Raw genomic sequence first — 16,881 nt, 5'->3', positions numbered from 1 at the left:
CCCACTGACTTGGTTGCTTGTTTGAATGACATTCTTAATTCAATACGGGGAAACTTCTGTAATTTTACTTGGAGAAAAATAAACTAATACTTATCAATTTCAAACACAACTTTAAGAAATTGACATATTTGACATTTTATTAATACAAAAACACATTGCAGCCATCCCCATAGTTTGAAGTTTTGATATTATTTTTTAATCCTATTTGTCATTTTAGGGTAATGTTTACAAAATTGTCTTTTTAGTGTCTGTGAAATGATGCTAGACTGTGGTTTTGGCTTTCTCTTCTAGAGATTTTTTTACTAACATAAAATCTCATAGTTTACTAGTTACATTTACTGTGTTTCTCTTTTAACTGATGCTCCATGAACTCCTCTTAAGATTACATTTAATTAAAATGCTGCTGCCGGGATTATTGCTTTGCCATTTAAAAATGTGCAACTCATGTTATTCCTGAAAGCTTTGTTCTGTCTTGGAGATCCACATTTACATTGCTTTTATGAACCTGCTTTTGATTTTTAACTGCTTTAAAAAAATCTTCTACTTTAGTGCTTCAGGAGATAGATGCATTAATAAAGAAAATGAATATTTGCTTGATATTTTAGGGTCTTGATACAAAATGTCATCATATTTTGCTATTCTGGATCCAAGTTTCTATAATAAACAATGAGTATAGGTTATTCATTTAAATACACAATTCTTCATTAGGCTAAGCATTAATTAGATGCTTCAATTTTGGCATATGGTGGCCTTTAAAGATCCTATAGCATTCCTATCATTTATATGTCGCCATCATTGTACTAAGCACTGTATAACACATGGTAAAAAACGTGGTCTGCACCTCAATGAACTAAATAGTGTATTCAGAACAGTGCGAACATATAATTACATACAATTAAAATACATTGAATATAGGTCAAATTTCCATGCACTCAGAATTGATTACTTCTTTTCTTTCCCCCATTATCTGCGGGGAGTTACCATTGAAAGCCTGGTGGAAAAATTATATTTTGAGGAGGGATCTGAATGCAGAGGGAAACTACATTGTAAACAACAAGACAACAGGCTGTTCCATTCATAAGGGGACATCATGGGAGGGTACAAAAAGGATGGTCAGGTGGTTTGAAAGAGTGGAAGCAATAGCAGAGATGTTACCCTTAGTGTCCTGGCCAAGTTCTAACTTGGCAACTACTATATTTGAGTGGAAAAGGCATTTTTCACTTTCCGTCCAGAACTGCTGTGCCCTGTTAAAGAGTTGCTGATTTTACTCCAACATTTTAATTTTTGCTTAATAGGTCAATTGATTTGTGGGCATATTTTAATTTTGTATATCTTTTAAAGTTTGTAAAACACTTTGAAATGAAATGAAAAATAATTGTTTATTGCAAAGTCCAGAAACCTATTTTTCATTCAAGTCCCTACCGCAAATATGACTGATATATGAAAGTATAAAAGATTTTGGATGTACCAAAAGTTACAGAGACCAGGCTGTTTTCTTTGGTTGGAAATTCTTTCTTGTATTTTTAGCTGGGCAAGCTGTGTCCTCTGAAATATTATTTTCTTTGGTTAGCAGTTTTTTCTTTTTATAGTAGTTTAGAACAGGTTATGTTATTTGTACATGTCATAACGCTGTTCTTGAGTAACTTCAAAGGTGAAATCTGCCTGTGATCTATTTTAGTAGTCAAACTAGTCTTAAAGGGATTGTCTTTCTGATACTCTGAAATAAGCTACATACCCCTAATGATTCTAGTATTTACGGAGAAAGATGTGAGTATACCCTACATGGGGGATCAAGAGCCTAAAGAAACGTCTGAATTAGCACTAACATCTTACTGCTTATCTTCACTGCTGGGGAGATTGATGCTGCTGCAATTGTTGCAGAGAGTGTTGATTTAACACACAGGTGGGGAACCTTTTTTGGGTTGGGGCACTAAGTCACAGAAAAATCAGTCAGAGGCTGCACACAAGTGAGAAACAAAACCAAAGAAAAACAAAAAAAACCTACCCCTCACCACCATGGATTCTCTAGTGCTGGGGGGGGGGGGAAGCGAGAGCGAGCCCTCAGCCTCAGGGGCAGAATCCATGCAAGCTGGGGGATACAATCGGCCCCCGAGCCTAAAATTCTCTACCCCTTATTTAGAGGGTCTAGTGATGACCCACGAAATCAATGGCAGAGTGCTCTCCAGTCTAGAGATTCTCTGGTACTCCAGCTCCCCAAGGAAAGTAATTTAAGTTGACTGGAGAGCATCTCCCATCAACAGAGCTCAGTGAAGACACCGAGGGAAGTCAACCTAAATTGCATAGATTCCAGCTACATTATTTACATAGTTGAAGTCGCATAACTTAGGTCAACCTTCCCAGTAGTGAAGACAAGCCCTCTGAGTCTTAAAATTGTTTCTGTCTCACAGGGTGAATGCCATTGCTCATTTTGAGTTCCTATAAACAAGGCATCTCTTCTGTGAAACAGGTGGAATGTTACAACTTTTAGAAGTTTACAAGGGCACACTGTATTTAAATATCTGCAGAACTCAGTATATTTCAGAAGTGGCTAGTGATTTAGAATGCCTGTTTTGAAATGGTTTAAGAGTACCATTTTAAAACTTAGCAGTTTCTGAAACTCAGAGCTCGTTATGGGACTTTAAGCTCAGCACTGAGAATCACTAGTCACTTACATGTATGCTCCTATATTTATGTAGGCTTTCATAACTTTTAGTTTACGGTGCAGATCCGCAGCTGGGTTATTTATCATGACTCCATGCAGGGCAATCTACCCTTATAGAGGATCTGTTCTTATATGCTTATGATAACAGACTTCTTAGTATTATGCTCGTCTTTATCCAGGCCAATATTAGGCTTATCCCTGCTTCCTATCTAGTTAGTGCGCTAAACCTTTCCAGAATATGAAAATATGTTTTACTTATTGAAATGTATATATTGAAATTTAAATATGCATTAAATCTTGAAGCATATTAATTGCATAATATAGGCCCCATGCCTGTTTCTCCTGAAAATAGTGGAACTTTTGCTGTTGGTTTAGGCCCCATGGGTCCCTCTGCAAGAGTCATGAAACAGAAACATTTTTATGTATAAACAAAGTAGTAATCACAGTGCAAAATAATAAGGAAGGTTTTATATAATATGGTGGAACTCCTACCTTGCAGCAGCAGCCATATTTTGTGTGAATAATATATAATTATGAAATGATTGCCATCCTACTCCCATCCCTTTCTCCACCTCTTCAGGTCCATTTAAGAGTAGAAGCTGCCAATAAACAGGCTCATTATGGCACATATTAGTACTTTGAGTGCCACTGCTTTTATGTTTAACTTTTCTCTCCAGAAAATTCTAATTTAAATGAAATTATGGCAATATTATATGCAAAACCATTTTGTAAGTTTCCATGTTGTAAGTTACAGGATGGCTATTTAGCTTCATTACCAGTAACTATCATCACCAAGGGAGCGCCCTCTAGCACAACTCGCATTGCATCGACCAACTCTTGCATCGCTCAGCATTTGCATGCACCATACATAAGATAATGCACATTTATGTTTTACTGTGCAGTTGTTATTGTTTGACTGCCAGTTATTATTGAGATAGAGGAAGTGAGAGACATTGAATCCATCTACGTTAGAGTACTACTCTCAAAAATTAGCCACAAATCATCTCGAAAAATAAAAAGACCAAATAATAGTAAATGATTCATCGGTTTTTGCAAGTAAAACTATATTCATACGTAGCTTCTTGATTGAGAACAAATGCCTCATTAATCTTAAATACCTCAGCCAGAGAATGCTAGAATAGTCAAGGAGAATAATGACCAATGTTTCAGGGAATGCAGCATACCATGCCACGTGCAAGAATACTGCTACTGATTAGGCACAAACCTTTATTTTTAAAAAAATTGGAAAAGGAGAAAGGAAGAAAATGTGCTTGTAGGTACTTACTCTAAAAGATTAAAATAAATGTAATAAGTGGAAAAGAAACAGTTTTAAGTTATGGTCACATACATGCACATGCTTTACACTTTAGCTCAGAGGTGGATGAGATGCAGCCCATGGGCTGTATCTGGCCTGCCAAGCCAGCAGCTCTGGCCTGTGGCCACCTTGCTGTCACCCTTGGGCATAGAGCAGTTCACGTAACTTGAAGCAGCTGGCTGCTCTCTGCTCTGGATGCTGGGCGTGGGGAAGGCTTTGTGCACTGCCCCTGCTCCCTAGCAAAATCTCTCAGCTCTCATTGGCCAGTTAATGGCCAATAGAAGTTGAGAAATTTTTTTTTTGGGGGGGGGCAGGAGTAGCATGTGAAACCTCCCTCCCTCCTTTTCTCCCTCTATGCCTGGAGCAGAACCACGTGGAGCAGCCAGCCAACCAGCCTGGGACTAAGTAGAGAGGCAGAAAGCCTGACTCAGGTTCCTGCAGGGCTGCTGGCTGGGAGTTGCATAGGTAAGTGCCTCCCAGCCAGAGCTTGCCTCTGGCACTCCATCCCTTCTCTCTCCTCAACAACCTGCCCCAGGTCACCACCCCTTCCTGTCCAAACACAGAAACTGAAAACAGGATCTTATAGTGAGATGTGTTGGGTGACCTTAATAATAGATGGTGCTATGAGCCCTGATTATACATACCTGCAATAGATCAAGTTTAATCTGCTTCAGATTCATAACTTGCAAATTGTATAATGGTATTTTTTTCTGAAAAAGTAGAAGCTATTCTCTTTTAAAAATTGATTTTAAATTAATACCATGTCAGAATAAATAATTAAATGGAGGTTAGTTGGCATTCTAAACGGCTGTTTTTCACCTCCAGTCCATCACCTGGGAGAGAAATGAAAACACACACTGAGAGAGCCCCTTTAAATAACACTTGTAGAAGAACATTGTAAAACAGGGGTGCAACAAAACCTGATTGCTTATCTAGTGCAATGGATACAAATCTGAATGGATTCGGAATGTGTATTGTGGACATAATATGAGAGAGAGCATTGTTGCCTCAGAAGGGGCATCACTGTTAAGACTGTGAGACAGTTGACAGAAGTGGGAGGGAGAGCCAAAAATGCTTATTTTGGATTTAGAGGGGATAGTCTGTAGCAGAGAAAAGGATGAGCTGAGAAAAATAAGCTTTTGTTTTTGCATTACAACTACAAATTTGTAGTACACAGCTTAACTTTGGTAGAGTTGAAGATTAGAGTCATATTTTAATTTTCTGATTTTTCTCTAAACTTCATAAACTTGTTTTTAATGAAACCATGTGAGTCCAAGATTATTTTGAGATAATGTAATTCAGTGTAATCATGAAGGGGGATCTGGCATCTTCTGAGTGGCAGAGGGGTGGAAACGGTGCCTACCCTTTAACAGCTGGCTGAGGCAACATCTTAAGAAGTGCTTTCCAGTCACTGCAGTCTGTAGAGGCATGTTAAAAGCCAATGGACCATGAGGAATAGCAAGAAAAGGAGACTTAAGGTTACAGTATATAATTAACTGGGCAAATAGTGAGCTACTTAAACTGCTCCAAACATGTTATTAATACTTCTCATGCATTAACCCATCAGCCAAAATACATATTTACTTGAAAGGATCCATTCTGGTACCTCTGCTAAATAATGTTCCTTGAGTCCATTTGTTTTTAAAAATTGCGGCTCTTACAGACAAAATTATAATTAGACTAAGATATACTCTGAGGATTAAACGGTGATTCAAAGGCAAGCTGACATAATTTAATTGCTCTGTATAATTTTTACCAGTTACAGTAAACTTCCGATAATCCGGCATCTTTAGGACCCAGGGGGTGCCAGATTATCAGATATGCCAGACTATCGGAAGGGGGGGCTATGAGGGGTCTGAGGTGGGGTAGGGAATATGGGGGGGTGTGCTGCGGAACCAACCCGGCAGCACCCCAGCTGCTCTGCCCCAGGCGTCCCCAAGTCAATTGCTGCTGAAACTGACCAGCGGCTGACTCGGGGAAGCCTGGGGCAGAACAGCTCCAGTTGTCCGGCTGCCTGGAGCACTTCCAGGTTCCAGGTGGTGCCGGACTATCAGGAGTACCGGACCACTGGATGCTGGACAACTGGAGTTTTACTGTACATTGCACATAGTATAGTATTTGTGTATTTTTTTCTTAACGGTGTATTCTTAGCACTTCAGATCAACTGTGCGTTCTTCCTATGCTCTTTTGCTATAAAATTAAAAATGGGTTCTAGATCATATTAAAAACATAGTTATCGCCTATCTCATATGTAACTTTTTATGAAGTTGCTGATGTAAAACTAATCAAAGTATAACATGCCTCTCTTGCATTTTTTACAGTTTTGTGACTAAATTGATTAAAAGATTTTATAATATGTAATTATTTAATAGAAGACAAACACATATTAAGTAATAATTAGTGCCAGGTAAATGATTCCTAGCAAATAATTTGCTTGATGAATTTAGCCCCCTTTTCTGCTCGCAGAATGTCCATGACAGATAGCTATTTCCTTGGATTTTTTTATTTATTCAGATAAATTTTTAAACTTAATGGATAATTACACAGTTTACTCTGAACTTTTGATACTTGAAATTCTCCTGACTTAGTTACATTTGATTGGTTTCATATGTAATGTTTTGGTCTGTTCCCTGATTGAATAAGTGCAGTTCTTATTATCAAAGTTTGAAGAAGCCACTGAGGCTTTTACTGTCTCAAGGAGAGAAAGCAATTTAAGGAGAAGCAGCATACGAAAAGGCGTACTCTAGTTGTCAGTACTCGTACTGTCAAATCTTTGTTTAGCTTGTTTATATGCCTTTGTGCACATAAAGGGTTTTAGGAATCTTGTTTCTGTCCTGGGTCAAGCAAACGCCTATTCCATAATACTACTACTAACAGAGCACTTAAGCATGTATGTTCAAAAACCGTTTTCTGTGAGCACTTGTGTCAACAAAACACAAAAGCTTTAGTGTTGGGGGGAAAAGGGTATTCAGGCACAATCCAAAGGGCGTTCAGTTTTAAATTTCGGCGAATACTCACATGATATTTTGTGGTATTTACTCTCGTCTAGGGATATCTAATATGCTGTTTGAATTAATAAAAAGCATTCCAATATCCTGGTTCCCATCTTGGCTATCATTTCTGGTAAGATGGACAAAGAGAAAGGAGTCTCAACTCAGAGATGTAGCCGTGTTAGTCTGTAACTTAAAAAACTTGGAATAAAAGAGTGGTCCCGAAGCATGTTAGAGACTAACAAAAAATGTAGATAGTATCATGAACTTTTGTGGGCACAGTGCACTTTTTTGTGGGCACAGATGAGTAGAGCAAGAGGTACAGTGGGGCACACAAACACCAAAAATTTAAAGCAGAAAAAGAGGGCAGAGGGAGAAAAGAGAAGAGAGTTTCACTTAGTTTATTTACATATCAGACTTTTAGTACAGTTCCTTGTAGAAATAGTAGCAAAGAAATGAACAAGATGATGAACAGGGTTAAGAATACCAGTGGTGGTTACAAATCTTGCTAGATACCATTGTAAACAAGACTAATTGCACAATATTGAACTGAGGAGCACTGATAATCTGGGTACCACAGGGGTGACTGGTATTGGCAATTGTACTATTCATTATCTTCGTTAAGGATCTGGAAGATAAAGTAAACTGTAGCTTCATTATGTTCTCAAAACATATGAAACCTGCAAGATTGCATGCTCACTAGAGGAGAGATTTTTTTTTTTTAATGTAAGGAATGTGTTGGAGATTTTTAAACAGATGAACAATTTTAAATGATCTGTGATTTAATTTAGATAAATGCAGACAATAGAGTAGGACAGAAATAAATATTCAGCCCAAGTTCAACATGGGAGAATGTTTCTTGTTTAAAGCAAACAATAACTTTTGGGAGTGATAACGGATAGCAGGTTGGACATGTTCTTTAATACATGCTCATGCAAGAAAGGCCATTGCTATCCTGAAATATGTATATCTCCTGTAGGACATATGTGACAGCTGCTGGTACATATAAGATTTCATTAATACTTTTTTCATAGCAGATGTAATTAGCACTTAAAAGATTTCATCCAGCTTTTACTTCAAATAACTACCTCCTCCACCAAAATAAAAAACCCCAACCAAACTCCAAAATTGTCTTTCGGCAATATAGCTAAAATAGCTGCATGGCACTTGCCACATCAGATCACACCAGATGCATATACTCCATAGTTTGTAAGAGATTCTGTACTGTACTACAGTAAGACTTCAATAGTCCAGCATCTTATAGTACCTCCTGATAGTCCGGCATATCCGATAATCTGGCACCACCTAGGTCCCAAAGGTTCCGGATCATTGGAAGTCTACTGTACTTAGATCTCATAGCCCATGGGGTAGGGAAGTTGAGGTGACTTTAAGCCACCTTTGCACCCTCCCATTTCTCATCTGCTTCATGCCTCTGCAATGAAATTTTGACATCTCTGGGGGTGGGAGGCAGTCTAAGTTATCACAATGTCTCTCCAACTGCCCAGTCTGTGAATTGTTATATGGACCTCTTCCCCTCTCCCCCCCCCCCCCCCCCCAATATTCCCATTACATCAGGGCTTGTTCTTGAAAGACAGCCAAAAAGCAGTCTTCTGCAGTCTCTGCACCAGGAGAATCCTCCATTACCAGGAGCAACCTTATTAATAACCTCTTTAGATCACTCTGACCCTTTTACCTGGTATAAAGCTGCTGGAGTAGAGGTGAGAGTCTCATCTTCTGACTCTGATGCTGACAATGCACCCGAAGAAATACAAGAAATCCTATAGTAGATAATTTATGGAATAAACAGTAATTGAGTTATCTTCCTAACAACCCTACAGAGAAATTTCTTTAAGGAAAAACTGAATTTTTAGTCTCTGCTGCTTCAAAAATCTTCATTATATTCATATGAAGTTTTCAGGGTCTAGATGCAATAGCAGAATATAATTCAGGTGGTCATTTTAAGGTTTTTCCTTTAAATTGCTAGCAGTTGCCACAGGTGAAGGAAGTTAAGACAAGTTTATTCTTATCCCAGAATTATATTTTAGAACAAAGCATGAATAACAACAGCAGGGGATTATAAAAGCAGGAGTGAAAATACATCTATTTTTTCTGACATGAAAAAAAAGCCACTTTGTTTTTAAAATATGCCTGGAAGAAGAAATGCGCTCCTGTAAGGTTTAGGAACCTTTGAACTGTCTGAGGGGGTAGGAAGGAATATTGGGGAAGTGAATTCACATAAATGAGCTTTTTGTCCCAAGGACGCATCCCCTGACCCAGATTCTCTTTCTTTCTTCTCTTCTTTAGAGATCAGAGAGATTCTAGCTCTTCCTTTCAGTAACCCCTGCCAAATAGCTGCAGAATTGAGAATGAGTCATGGATGGGTTCCTTAAGGAAATGCTGTTATCTCTCTTCCCCTCTTATTGATCACTAGACAATGGGAAGGTCATTGGCTTAATGGTCCTTTTCTCTCTATGGGTAACAGAGATCCGTTTTGGATCTTTCCCTATTTGCTTCTTGGCCTCTTCATTTTCTCACTGCTTGTACAGTATTTTTGAAGCTGTAGAGCACAGATTTGACTGAGCCAGAATTTGGACTTATACCCTTAATGTGTAGTTGGACCAAACTTATTTTTTCCTTTAAGTTCCATTTTCCCTGTCTTGAGATGACACCAAGAAACAGATTCATCTGCTATTAATTTGACTCCTTTACATTTTATTTTTCAGGCTCTTTTAAATGGAAAGAATTTTCTGCGTGACATGATTCCAAAATTATATGTTTCCTCGTGCTTTTATTATTGTCATTGGAAATTGTCTGATGCCTATTAGCTGCTTAAAGGCACTTTTGTCGTGTTATGTCAGAGCAGCTGAGAGAGAATTAACATGTACAAAACCTCAATGTTTTGGATACTTGGCGTCTAGTTTAGGAAAATCCTCACCACATCCTTTCTTGGTTCAGTAGCTTTCCACCGCTGTAGTGCATGTGATACAAGGGTTTCACATGCAGGATAAGAAAGGTAATGTGCTCCTTTAGACAGCCTTGATATGGCCACACAGGAAACTATATAGATTTCTGCATCTTATTATGCAAATGGCAGATAAATGAGAGAGAATCCAGAGAAGAGCAACAAACATGAGAAGAGGATTAAAAGATCTGACCTTGATGAGAGGTTATAGCAATTTAACACGTACAGCTTGGAGAAAAAGTGTGGAGGATATGATAAGAGTCTACAAATATTTGAGAGGTGAAGATAGATAAAGGAAGAAGAGGGATTATCTCTGGTACTTGAAGTAGCATAACAAGGAGTAGTGTTTGAACTAGGAAGAATGTAGCTTAGACCAGTGATGTTTGACATGTGGCTCTAGAAAGGTATGAAACCCAAGGGGCCGACCAGCACTCCTCTCACTCTGATTGCTGCCATACAACGTATTTGGAAACATACAGACTAGAAACGCTGAACTGTTTCTCCATTTCTCCAAGCCAGAAAATGGAAGGCCTGAGACAGAGAGAGGAAGAAGTGGGCTGTGCCTATGAAAGCTCATGATACCATCTACATGTTTTGTTAGTCTTTAAAGTGCTACCAGACTATTTGTTGTTTAAGTTTATAGAGGAAAAAGAGTCCAGCTCAGATGAGTGCAGGAGCATAGACTCAGAAGAGGAGCTTTGAGTAGTGGGAGAAATGCAAGATTCTGTGTGTTCCAGAACCCCATTTATAATTCCAGAAGTTGGGGGCAAAATGCCTGTTCTGGGAGTTTATCCTCGGAGAGATCATTTTATTTTCAGAGAGCCAACAACTAGTAAAGTAGCCTGGAAGATGCATTTTGAACTGCTTACTCAGAAAACAATGCTCACAACAGTAAACAAAGTAATACAGTTTGGGGCCCTCTCAGGAAGGAAGCAGATCGTTATTTCTGTCTAAAGCAGCGTTCTCTTTCTGTCCAGTTTTCCTGTTGACATCTCTTCCTAGTAATTGGATCTAGTTCCCTCCTTTGAACAGCTGAGGGAACTATTCCTCTCGGCCAAAAGGTTCCACTCATGGAGGCAGGCACTGCTTGCTTTTGTAAAAGGTAGTGGGATATGGGAGAACTATGTCCTTGAGGGCCCTTTTTTGGTTCTGCATGGTCTATCCACCCAACTCATGCTGGATCCACTCTGACCCAGTGCAAGCAATCTACTGTGGGTAAAGCAAGAGCACCTCCAGGAACACCAGTTTCCCTCCCTGCTTCCTAATATAATAGATGATCCCTAATGTATCAGTGTTGCAAGATCAGGAGTCCGCTTCTTAGCTCAAGATTTGGATTTCACCTCTTTCAACACAGAACTCAGCTGCCAATCTCCTTGGAACGGGGACCATGTTTTGTCCCGTGTTTGTACAATGCCCAGCACAATGGAGTCCAGATCCATGACTATGCTCATAGATGCTATGGCAATGCAAATAATAAATAGCCATAATAATAACTGTGCATGTGTCCCAGATCCACAGAACTATAATTAGTGCTCTTCACCCTATGTGTCATGTAGTATGGGGAGAAGAGAGAGAAAATAAAACTGAGGGAGAGAAAAAGATAAAGAAAAAGAAGAGGAGGAGAGCTGGAGAAAGGAGGGAATCATCAGAAAAAAGTAGGCAAAGCATTTGTACCAGAATGTGGTGAGAGAAAGTAGAGTGAGAGAGCTTATTCACCAAACTACTGCTCTGAAAAGGACCTGGGGGTTACAGTGGATGAGAAGCTGGATATGAGTCAACAGTGTGCCCTTGTAGCCAAGAAGGCTAATGGCATATTAGGTTGCATTAAGAGGAGCATTGCCAGAAGATCCAGAGATGTCATTATTCCCCTTTATTCGGCTCTGGTGAGGCCACATCTGGAGTATTGTGTCCAGTTCTGGGCCCCCCACTACAAAAAGGATGTGGATGCATTGAAGAGGGTCCAGCAGGGGGGCAACCAAAATGATTAGGGGGCTGGAGCATATGACCTATGAGGAGAGGCTGAGGGAGTTGCATCTGTTTAGTCTGCAGAAGCGAAGAGTGAGGGGGGATTTGATAGCAGCTTTCAACTTCCTGAAGGGAGGTTCCAGAGAGGATGGAAGAAAGGCTGTTCTCAGTAGTGACAGATGGCAGAACAAGGAGCAATGGCCTCAAGTTGAGGTGGGAGAGGTCTAGGTTGGATATTAGGAAAACTATTTCACTAGGAGGGTGGTGAAGCACTGGAATGAGTTACCTAGGGAAGTAGTGGAGTCTCTGTCCCTAGAGGTGTTTGTCTCAGCTTGACAAAGCTCTGGCTGGGTTGATTTAGTTGGGATTGGTCCTGCCTAGAGCAGGGGGCTGGACTTGATGATCTTCTGAGGTCTCTTCCAGCTCTATGGTTCTATGAACAACAACAACAACAAATATTGGGAACCACTGAAACATGCTTTGCCATGTACCCTGAAAATCAGCAAACTTGTGGTTTGTTGAATGAAAGGGACAATACAGTTCCAGAGCCACAGGCCATCCACTAACTTTGTTATTAGTTTTCATGTAGCACTTTTCGTCAATAGGTCTCAAAGCACTTTAGAATGGAAGTCACTGTGTTCCCCATTTGAGAGATGGAAAAAATGAGGCAAAGAGAAGCAAGTGGCTTGTTAGGGGGCCAGTAGCAGAGCCAGGAATAGAATATAGGTCTTCCACATCTCAATTAAGTGCTCTATCTGCTAGAACCCACTGCTTCTCACAGGGTATAAATCTGGCATGTGTGTCATAACCGATCTCAATTATTATGCAATTGCATGACAAAAAAATCTTGCCTCCAAAGTATACAATTGAACCAGTCAGGTTTAAGTCTATGATTCCACAATAATTTTTCCTAATTTAATGATGTGTAATTTTAATTTGGTTTAACTTGTTAGGCTCTATGTTAATTCCATGCAAAGAGCTTTATATTCAAGCAATAGGGGAAAGCCCTTGCTTTTGGCATCTCAAAACTAATTCTCTTTGTGGCTTTTTTCGGTTGTTATTCTATTATTACATTTTTATGGCACTGTAATGTGTGTGACTGTCATGTTTAAATCAGTCAATAATATGAATAGTTCCCTTAAAACATAGGAATAAAATTGCCATTGCTAGGAATCAATATTGCTTATTTGTTTTTACTATTTTTTTCTTTAGGAATGCTGTCTCTGCAATTTGAGAGGTGGTGCACTCAAACAAACTACTGACAAGAAGTAAGTGATGGATAGATTGAGATCAGTTTCATTAGTTTTAAACTTTATTCTCAGACATACTTACAAAGAGAATTTCCAAATGTAATTACTTGACATCGTCCTCTTAAGTGGAATAGCTTAACATCCAGGGCCTATTGAATCATGCCTCTGGCATTTTGCGAACAAACTTATGTGCTTACAAATAAACATTTGTTTTATTATTTAACACACTCCAGTATTTCAAACGCTACTCTGCTGGTCACTGTATAAAGGAAGCAGATGGAAGCTCATTTGTCATTGTTTGCATGGGCAGCCTTATCGTGCATTCAAACGCATTTTCTTCTTGAGTCCTGGAATCTTGTGATTACAGCGGTTAATATAGTATCTGTGAACTTTGGACAGGTACAAACATTTCATTAACAAATTAATCAATCTGAATCCTTTTAGAATGGCTCTGAGCTTTATTTGCTTTATTGCACATGCATATTATAATGGACTCCTGATAATGGTGCTGTAGTTGACATCATGTCATTAATAAGACTAATATTTATTCTATTTGGTGATCATGAAATGAAGAACAGTACATCAGATGTACATGGGAGATGAAATATAAAATATTGTGCTATAATATTCATGTCCAGCTGTAGAAAAACCTACTATGCATTTTGGATCTTTACTGTGTATAATTCATGCAACATTTCACAAGTTACTCCTGACTATGTTCATTAAAAACTTTTTGATGGCCATAGAGAGTCTAACAGACTGATACAAGATAATCCAACCCAAACTTACTTTATCCAGGCTCCAACACTTTTCAACATTTTCATTAGTAACTTAGGGTATGTCTACACTACCCCGCTAGTTCGAACTAGCGGGGTAATGTAGGCATACCGCATTTGCAAATAAAGCCCGGGATTTGAATAAGCGGGGACCTACCATTTTTAAAACCCCGCTGGTTCGAACCCCGTGCAGCGCGGCTACACGGGGCACGAACTAGGTAGTTCGAACTAGGCTTCCTAGTTCGAACTACCGTTACTCCTCGTAGATTAGGGTTGTAGGCAAAGGGAAATGAAGCGGCGATTTAAATAATCGCCGCTTCATTTAAATTTAAATGGCTGCTGCGCTGAGCTAACAAACAGCTGATCAGCTGTTTGTTGGCTCAGCGTGCTAGTCTGGATGCTCCGCGGTCGACATCAAAGCCCTTTGTCGACTGCCCTGTTATTCCTCGTGGGTTGAGGTTTACCGGGGTGGTCGACAAAGGGCTTTGATGTCGACTGCGGAGCGTCCAGACTAGCGCGCTGAGCCGACAAAAAGTTAATCAGCTGTTTGTCGGCTCAGCACGGCAGCCATTTAAATTTAAATGAAGCGGCGATTATTTAAATCGCTGCTTCATTTCCCTTTGCCTAATAAACAAATCTACATGGCTCCATCGACGGAGCCATGTAGTCTAGACATACCTTAAGAGTTATACTTACCAATGGAATACCAATTATTCTTTGAAAATTATATTCTTTGAAAATACAATAAAATGAATAAATTATAAAATAGTATAGAGGTACTTTAAGTTGCACTGCACTGTAGAGTGGCTGGTTTCTTGACACACTTAGGTGTATATGGGTAAAGGTTTTTAATGCAGTAGGTTATTTTATGACACTACATATCACATTGGGCTTTGTATGGTGTACATCCAGATCACTAAAAATACACTTAACATTAAAACGATATTTAACATGATTTAATCTGTCTCTGCTGATTCAGAAGGCATTTCAGGATCTTGCAGTGCCTCAGGGTCATTATTATCAACATCAATTTTCATTGTAGATATTGGAAGGTTTAAGAACTTGGGCTGATTCTATAATGACCCTATGACACACCCTGGAAGGTGCTTTTTTGAATAAATCCCTGATTTCAGCTTGCTAACTTGTCTTCTGCCTCTTTTTTGCATAAATTAGAGCACAGAGTGTGCAAATGCATAATGTGCTGGACAGTAAACTAGTCCCAATTACTAGATTGAAGATTTGTATTGGTAGATATCGGAAATGCTGGTTAATTGATCTTTCTGGTTAATTGAATACCAGGTACAATAGATTTTTACTGTAGTGAGGGTAAATACAAAAACATTTTTCCTAAATTTCCTGTGCTGCAAACTAACTTGATGACTTCTTGGTGGACATGGAGAAGAATTGATCATCATACCATCCTCGTTAGAACAACTTTTTAAATTTTTATTGTAGTGCCTCTCACTTTTTTCATTTCCAGACTATATAACAATACATAGCAAGGGGCAACAGATTAGAGGATGATGGAGAAGACCAGACATTTGAAATGAAGAGTGGAGGTATTCTCCCCTCTTCAAATTATAGAAGGTTCATTACTTTCTTCCCTTCTCCTCTAACTGTAAGCCTTAGGGGAAGTCATATAAGACGTCACCATAAATAGTGAACCTCTTTTGACTCCTCTGTTCTAAACCAGCTGAAATAGGTTTGCTAGTCAGCTATGAATTTTCAGTCAGACACATGTTTACATTTAACACAGTTTCCTGTTTTTGTTGTTGTTAGTTTTGATGATCTTATCTGGACTTTTATTAGTTAATTACGAATATACTCTTAATCTTAATTTTATCATAACAAAGGTTGGGGAGTTTTTGTTTGGGTATCTATTTATAGTTTAAACCACTGTTTGGAGACTCTGGCAGTAACTCATATTGGCAGGTAGTATGTTCAGAAACTGCATACTCTTGTCTTACCAAGTTGACTTCCTGCAGTTGCAGTGAGATGTGTTTTGGTGAATCCTTGAGCAGCGGTGATCCCAGATATTGCTTTCTCCATTCACAAGGGTCCAACCAACATATGATGGCAATGACATCCCTCATGTCACCCCTCTATTTGTGCAGACTGGCCAGATTCTGAGAGGATGATAATGTTGCTGCTTTGTTCTATTCTCAGTGTCTGCCCAGCAACACAGATCTATCCTGGTACTGTGCTTTGATAGTTGAGTGTGAGTTTGAATAAGGGGTTGACTAAAAATACCCGCTGGACTTAATCCAAAATGTTGTAGTTTAGACTGTAAATTAAATTATGTATAGTGTAGGCTATATGTACAAACAGAGCTGGCAACACTACAAAAGCTTTGCACTCTAGTGAAACAAGTGAAAATACCTGAAAGGTCATCTACAATTGTCCTTATGTCTATACTACCAAATTTTATGTCGACACCCATAACTCAATAGAACAAAAATCGTTAGAGGGTGTTCACACTTGCTTCCTCTGTCAACAGATCATATCCCCATTGGGAGCACCATTGTCAACCATGTGAGCAACGTATTCTAGTTATGTATCCCACAGTGCAATATTGTGGGAAGGCAGAGCTGATCCCTGTGCATCTTGGGATTTCCTCAGATTTCTCCCACAGCCTCCTCAGCTGCTGGAAGTGGCATCATGAGCTTTTCATGCTGAGGAACGGCAAAACAGCACAGCAGTCTGTCCCCCTCCCCCTGCAGCAGCTTCCTAGTGCAGGGCAGAACGGGAACATTCCAATGATTTGTTCTTTCTTTTTTCCCCAAATGGAGCTGCTCACTCAGCTGTCAGACACATCCTGGAGCTTTGAAAGAGGAAGGCTGCATGCCTGGAGAGCAGCAAAGATCAAAACATGGAGCAAAGCAATCAGTGCAGGCTTTGTGGGACACTGGTGAAAGCCAGTTCTGTCAACAAAACAAACAGCAGAATCTACAATGACTGTCT

The 16,881-nt window shown here is 39.3% G+C and overlaps 1 protein-coding gene across 4 annotated transcripts in view; it reads left to right on the top strand.

Annotated features, from left to right (window-relative positions):
• Positions 1-16,881, top strand: part of KDM4C (lysine demethylase 4C) — a 392,253-nt gene that overhangs the window by 265,315 nt on the left and 110,057 nt on the right. For all 4 annotated transcript variants that reach the window (XM_075931603.1, XM_075931602.1, XM_075931604.1 and 1 more), the window contains one exon: positions 13,107-13,162. In XM_075931603.1, coding sequence (XP_075787718.1) covers positions 13,107-13,162 — 56 coding nt within the window. The remainder of the gene's footprint in view (positions 1-13,106; positions 13,163-16,881) is intronic.

This window comes from Pelodiscus sinensis, chromosome 6, assembly GCF_049634645.1.
Source record: "Pelodiscus sinensis isolate JC-2024 chromosome 6, ASM4963464v1, whole genome shotgun sequence".
NCBI lineage: Eukaryota > Metazoa > Chordata > Testudines > Trionychidae > Pelodiscus > Pelodiscus sinensis.
Note: the sequence above shows the minus strand (reverse complement) of the source record. Positions and strands in the feature narration are given on the sequence as shown.